The following is a 6,481-nucleotide window of genomic DNA, read 5'->3' as shown; positions in this document are numbered from 1 at the left end:
TTAAATAATATTAAAATTTTAAATTAAATTAAATTATTATTAAATTTTTATTAAATTTTAAATCTCAAAATGAAATTTAGAAAATTTATATAAAAATTGTATAGATTTTAAAATCTATTAAAATAATGTAGGATGACTTTAATAAAAGAGAAAAAAAATTAGAAAGGTGTAGGTTGATTTTAATAAGAAAGAAAAAAAGTTAGAGGGGTGTAGAAGAAAGAGAAAATATTAAAATAATATTAATTAAGGTTAAAATGGTAATTTTTGGAGGTGCAGGATAAAAGCTTGGAGGTAGAGGATGAAACACCCTTTAAAAATAAGAAAAAGATTGGGCCTAGGCCCATGATGGTCCATATGGGTGGGAAATGGGAAGAAGAGGTGGGCATTGCATTGGGGTGCATACGTGTAAGTGTATGGAGTGGGGTCCAGAATCCACCATCTCCATCTCCATCTCCATCGGAGAGAGAAAGCACAGACACGGTACAAAAGGGCTGATCCAGAGCCACCTTAACCTCGCTTCGTGCCTAGCCTCCACCCTCATACTCCTACAATACAAACCTACCTACCTACCCTTTCATCTTCTCCTTCTTTACCATTTTCATATAATAATACTATTAACATTATTTTCCTTCCTTTTATCATTTCGATCCCAATTCCTCACGCCATTTTCAGTTCCCAGGGTTAGGTTTAGGACCCTTCTCTGTCTGCTCTGCAATTCTCTTTACTCACTCTTATTACCCACATAATACACCCATTCTTATCGATCAATACACCATACTCGTTACTCATCCTCTTCTTTGCTACTCTAACCGTAGATTTAGGGTTTCTCTTTAATAACAACAACAATAATCTTTTCATACTTCCTTAAAAATATTCACCTAAATTTCCCTTACAATTATTATTGTTATTTCGCTTTATCTTTCCATTAAGTAGGCTTCAGCTATCACGATAATAAAATTGGAGAATGGACAAGAAAAAGGTAGCAGTTCCCCTCGTGTGCCACGGCCACTCGCGCCCGGTGGTCGATCTCTTCTACAGTCCTGTTACGCCTGATGGGTTTTTCCTCATCAGTGCAAGCAAGGGTACCCTCTCTCCCTCCCTCCCTCTTTCTTTCTATAATCTTTGCCTTTTCAGCTTTCAATCCGGGGTGCTAAATGTTTTCGTGTCTCAATTCGGAATAATCATTGTCTTTCTTGGTCTTTTTCTGGATCTGAAATTATTTTAGATTTGTGTATGATCACGTGGAGTGGGAGATTTCATGCTTAAGTTTTTTTCTTGGTGTTCAGATTCCAGCCCTATGCTCAGAAATGGAGAGACTGGGGACTGGATTGGAACATTTGAAGGGCACAAAGGTGCTGTGTGGAGTTGCTGCTTGGATACTAATGCCTTGCGTGCTGCAACTGCTTCTGCTGATTTCTCAACGTATGTGATTTTGTTCTATTTTTGTATTTTTCTTTTAAATGTGTTGGCTGTTAAGCTTTTTCTCGTTGTTCCATGCATTTTATGGTGTTTTATTTGTTATCAGTAATGTGTTTACTTGTAAACTTGCTTTCTTGGTTGTCTTTGCTCTCTTGTGCACTCTCTTGTTGGCTCCGTTCATGTTAGTAACTTACTATTGCCTTAGGAACACCGTCACGTGTTATGGCAGTTGTTGAAATATATTTGTCTTGACATGTATTCTGTAGTGTTGGCAGCTAGATCTTCCTTGTAATGTATCTGACACATGTTATTGGCTTTAGGGTTTCTATACATTAGAGTCACACTTTTATTTGCCTTACAACATAAAAGTAGTATATGATGTGATCAATTTAGACCCAACAATTAATGTAGTGCCTTATATTATCAAGGTTTTAATTCATTGATTAAAAGTTTTATCTTTGGTTTATTGAGCAGAAAAGTTTGGGATGCTTTAACAGGAGACGAATTGCACTCATTTGAGCACAAGCACATTGTTCGAGCATGTGCCTTTTCAGAGGTAGATTTAGATGCGTTAATTTATTTTTCATTGATAAATCAATGACTTATAAAAGCATAAAATAAATTGGACCATGGTAGTTGACATGAATTGAGATTCAATTCATTTGATTTCATACAAGTAGTTACTCCATTGATTTAGAAGACATTGGCATTTGTTTGTTGCCAGCACTATTGCATGTTGTATAGATGTGTCACGATGTGGTTTGGTTCCGTTCGGTCTTTTTGATTAAAAGTACATCTGAACTAAACATTAAAATTATATCTGGATTGCTTTTTGAACATGAAGGAAATCAAAAGCCAAACCAATTTTTGCGGTTTGGTTTGGTTTGGATTGACTTTTAGTTTTGTTTATAATTTTTTATCAGTCCGTTTACCTAGCCTTATCCTTTTGACATGACAGGCCGATGCTATATCATGATGAAAATTTTCATTTCATGCGCCATTGTAATTAAAAATCTGTTCTCTTCGATATTGTATATTATTCAACTATTTATTTAGATAGACTAGTATCTTTCCTTTTTTTGTCGTATTAGCAAAGGAACTAGAGTAAAATATAAAGGTGAGGTACCCTTTTACTACAAAGGAAAAACAAAAAACAAAGGTGTATGTTATATTGATATACGGTGACATAAATACTAGATATCTCCCAAGATAAATGATGTAATATTTACACCACGTAGATAACTGTAACTCTACCCCATGTATATATTAAACATACTACTACTTTGCTACTAATTTATAAGGATAAGTCAAGTTAGGTTTCCCTCTTACATCTCTCTGATACGAGTCAAATAATAAGTATTATAATGATATTTAGATTGTTGACTTTGGTTCAGTTCAAACTGAATCAGTTCCAAAGTGTTCCATAAAGAAAATCCAAATCAATTAAATGCTTTTGGTTTTAATTGATTTTTGGATTGGTTTTCGTTTTTGTGGATTGGTTTTATTCTGAACACCCCTAATGCTGAATAACGTTAGAACTTTAGGAATTTTGATTCTGCTGCATTTCCAAGTTCCAACAATCCAAACCTCTGGCATCATACTATAGAATTTTTGTAGACTCATTGAGGGTCCATAAAGATGTAAGAGTAAACTAAATATGAACTCAATATTAAAATTTTAAACACTTAACTACAGTATCCAAAGAAAATATAATTCTACAATAATATATATCCGATGTTCGAACTTCATAATGAAGCAAATCATGAAAACAAAGTATCATTGTACAATATAAAATAATGCAGAAGTGACCAAATCAAAAAGTTCATAAGGTCAAGTTTTCAATGTAGGAAGATACATCTGTTAACAATTTAAGCTTTTAGCTGGGTATTCAAGGGTTCATTAGACATTCACTGTAAATCCAATTTTCGTAGGATAGTGAGGGGAGGCACACAACATATAAGGGAAGAAGGGTAGCCAAAATGCTCACTGATTCCATAAACCGCTAAATTCAAATTTTCAAAATGTGGAAAGTTTAGTTCCTCTGGAAGTTGTATGGATCTGTATGTTTTGTTTTTAAATTTTAGGTAAATATTATTATTAAGGTTCTGTTTGAAAATTGTCTAATGCTTTGAGCATTTATTTTAAATATCATACATCAAAATGGCTTGTTTGTATGTTAAATCCAAAGAATTTATTAAAATGATGAGAATTTCATTGTCTTTTTTTAAGTGAAATGTTGGAATTTTAAATAACGCTTAAAAGTTTAGGAATTTTACATTACTCTTTAAATTAAGGAAAGTATTGTAAAAATGAAAGAAATTTAATCCTAGTAATATTATTCCCATTCATTTTAAATTCCTTTGAATTGTGAAATTCAATATCAAAACAAATCCTTTCGCATAGTTAGTGTTTGCGCATGTCTTGCAATTATACTTTTTCCATCCCACTTATATGGATTTCGCCTACAAATGCTTACATTTTCGTATTCATTGACATTTTATACCTTGGAGCAGGATACTCACCTTTTGCTCACTGGGGGAGTGGAAAAAATTCTCCGCATCTATGATATGAATCGGCCTGATGCACCACCTAGAGAAGTGGATAAATCCCCTGGTTCTGTCAGAACTGTTGCCTGGCTTCATAGTGACCAGACAATATTGAGTTCTTGTACCGATATGGGAGGAGTCAGGTATATTGTTCATTGGTTTTTGATGCTGAAAGTTTGCCTGTGTTGTAAATTGTGTTAGCTTTCTTGTTTTTATTTATTGGTATACATGTTAGCATTGAATATAAATTGCACTGAATCTAGTTGATGTTTCACAGGTTATGGGATGTAAGAAGTGGTAAAATAGTCCAGACACTTGAAACCAAGTCATCTGTGACAAGTGCTGAAGTGAGTCAGGATGGCCGTTATATTACGACTGCTGATGGTTCTACTGTAAAATTTTGGGATGCTAATTAGTAAGTACAAGACTTATGATCTTTGTTTTTTTCCCAAATCTGCTTATATGGTTTAACATCTTAGTTACCTTTGTTTTCAGCTATGGACTGGTGAAGAGCTATGATATGCCCTGCACCGTGGAATCAGTTTCACTGGAGCCTAAGTTTGGGAACAAGTTCGTTGCAGGAGGAGAAGATATGTGGGTTCATGTTTTTGATTTCCATACAGGCAATGAGATTGGTGAGTTACTGACCGTTAGTTCTTTAATCCTTTATTGTGTGTATGTTGTTTTGATGATCAATCTATGTGGCAGCATGCAACAAGGGGCACCATGGTCCTGTCCATTGTGTTCGTTTTTCTCCTGGTGGAGAATCCTATGCCTCTGGATCTGAGGATGGAACCATCAGAATATGGCAGACTGGCCCATTGACTCTCGATGATTCGGAGGCCTTGTCTGCAAATGGATCAATTGATAAGGTGAAGGTAGCTGCAGATGAGGTTTCACGCAAGATTGAGGGTTTTCATATTGCTGATGAGGGGAAATCTAAAGCTAAGGATGAGGATGTGGAGGAATCAAGCTAGTAGTCGTGCATTTTGTTTGGCAGAGTGTTAGAATTAACTAGATGAAGTGCCTACTTATGTACGTGATTAGTAAAACTAAATTTTGTAAATTTTAGTTTGTTTGAGATTTTACTGAACGAGCTTGTTGCAGCTGGCTGAAATAAGTTCTATGTTTGCTTTCATTTCAATTCTGACATGGGAGTTTATGGAATATAGGAAATGACTTGGTATACTTGTTCAATGTGCTTCATATAAGCGGCTTCAATCTATACATTCTGGCCAGTCCAATTTTTTCCGGGACTTTGTATATTTAGTATTGGTTTTACGGGCTATATAGTATTTTCTAATTAGGTCCAAAACAGAGTAGATAGATTTATTTTTACGAATTTCCGATGTTTATAGAGAATGGCTACAACTGGTAAATTTGATGTTTGTTCATGTTTTTTCTTTCCAATTTGAATGGTTTCTACTTTTAGGTGCCGTTGGAATATCTAGTGAGATTCTGTCAACAATTTAGGGGCGTTAAGTTTTTTTTTTTTTTTTTGTTTTTGGTTGATAAAATAGAAAATGGTGAAGTAGACGGGTTGAAGAAGTCGTTTCTGTTTTTTTTAGATTTAGATGATAGAGTGCATTGTAGTGAGCGTAGGGAGGCGAAAAGGTATAACTTTATGAGGTTATACACATTTATAAGATTATTCTTTTATTCTCTTCATACATAACATATATTTTTATTTCTTCTTTTCAAATTATGATTTCTATTTTTAGAATTGTCTTATAATGCTTGTTAATAACTCAATCTTAATCTTTAATTAAGATTATGGTCAGCTTGCTTAATTATGATAATATTTTGTGGGAGTAAATAAATAAATCCTCACATATATATACTTAGAACACATGTAGTGTAATAAAGTACTTATCCTGTATATGCTTGAAAGAAATGAGAAACTAAATGAATTAATTTACATTTGTTTAATTAATTCAATCTTGTATATTGATTTGCTTACTGAAAAGATAGAAAAATAAATTTTTACTTTAGTCATAAATGTTTGGAATGTGTAAAGTATAACAAGAACCTCAATCATATACACTTTGTATTAATGAGAGTTTTAATGAGTTAAGTGAAGTTTATGTAGTTAATTGGATATCTCTCTTTATAAGTTAAAAGAATTAAAAAAATGATATGAAAGAATTAGATGATTAATGTGACATCCCAAAATATAACTTATAATTATATAATTTAAAAGACGTCATCATACATAATAAAAGAGAACAGCCTAAGAGTAAGAAAAATATTTAGGTTGTGGTTACAGTAATCCAGAAAGCTAGAAGAAATTAAAACACGTGAAAAAATGCTAGAGTTTTTCAAAATAGATACAACATTAAAAAATGAATGATCATTGCAAAAAAAATACATACAACATACACCAACAAACAAGGCAAGGGTGAGCTAATTATATAAAATCATACAGTTGTATTAAACATGCAACATACAAGAACAACTTATCTCAAACAGATTCAGAAATATCACCTAAGCATGCAAATTTCTAGACTTGACTCGTC

General features: G+C 33.2%; 1 protein-coding gene across 1 annotated transcript; it reads left to right on the top strand.

Moving 5' to 3' along the window:
• Nucleotides 1-430: 430 nt before the first annotated feature.
• On the top strand, nt 431-5,216 carry LOC106769145 (serine-threonine kinase receptor-associated protein). The gene is made up of 7 exons (XM_014654638.2): nt 431-1,082; nt 1,287-1,422; nt 1,894-1,975; nt 3,933-4,108; nt 4,243-4,380; nt 4,461-4,600; nt 4,674-5,216. The coding sequence occupies exons 1-7, from the start codon at nt 965-967 to the stop codon at nt 4,940-4,942; spliced, it is 1,059 nt and encodes a 352-aa protein (XP_014510124.1). The 5' UTR covers nt 431-964; the 3' UTR covers nt 4,943-5,216.
• The last annotated feature ends 1,265 nt before the right edge of the window (nt 5,217-6,481 follow it).

The sequence above is a fragment of the Vigna radiata genome, chromosome 7 (assembly GCF_000741045.1).
Source record: "Vigna radiata var. radiata cultivar VC1973A chromosome 7, Vradiata_ver6, whole genome shotgun sequence".
NCBI classification, from domain to species: Eukaryota; Viridiplantae; Streptophyta; class Magnoliopsida; order Fabales; family Fabaceae; genus Vigna; species Vigna radiata.
The sequence above is the reverse complement of the archived record's forward strand: the minus strand, read 5'-3'. Positions and strand labels throughout refer to the sequence as shown.

What these genes read in the sequence shown, in the direction of transcription:
- LOC106769145 (XM_014654638.2), top strand. Translation starts at nt 965, where the DNA reads ATGGACAAGAAAAAGGTAGCAGTTCCCCTCGTGTGCCACGGCCACTCG. An exon ending in GAGCATGTGCCTTTTCAGAG is followed by an intron (nt 1,976 to 3,932) that starts GTAGATTTAGAT and finishes ACCTTGGAGCAG; the next exon opens with GATACTCACCTTTTGCTCAC. An exon ending in CCATACAGGCAATGAGATTG is followed by an intron (nt 4,601 to 4,673) that starts GTGAGTTACTGA and finishes TCTATGTGGCAG; the next exon opens with CATGCAACAAGGGGCACCAT.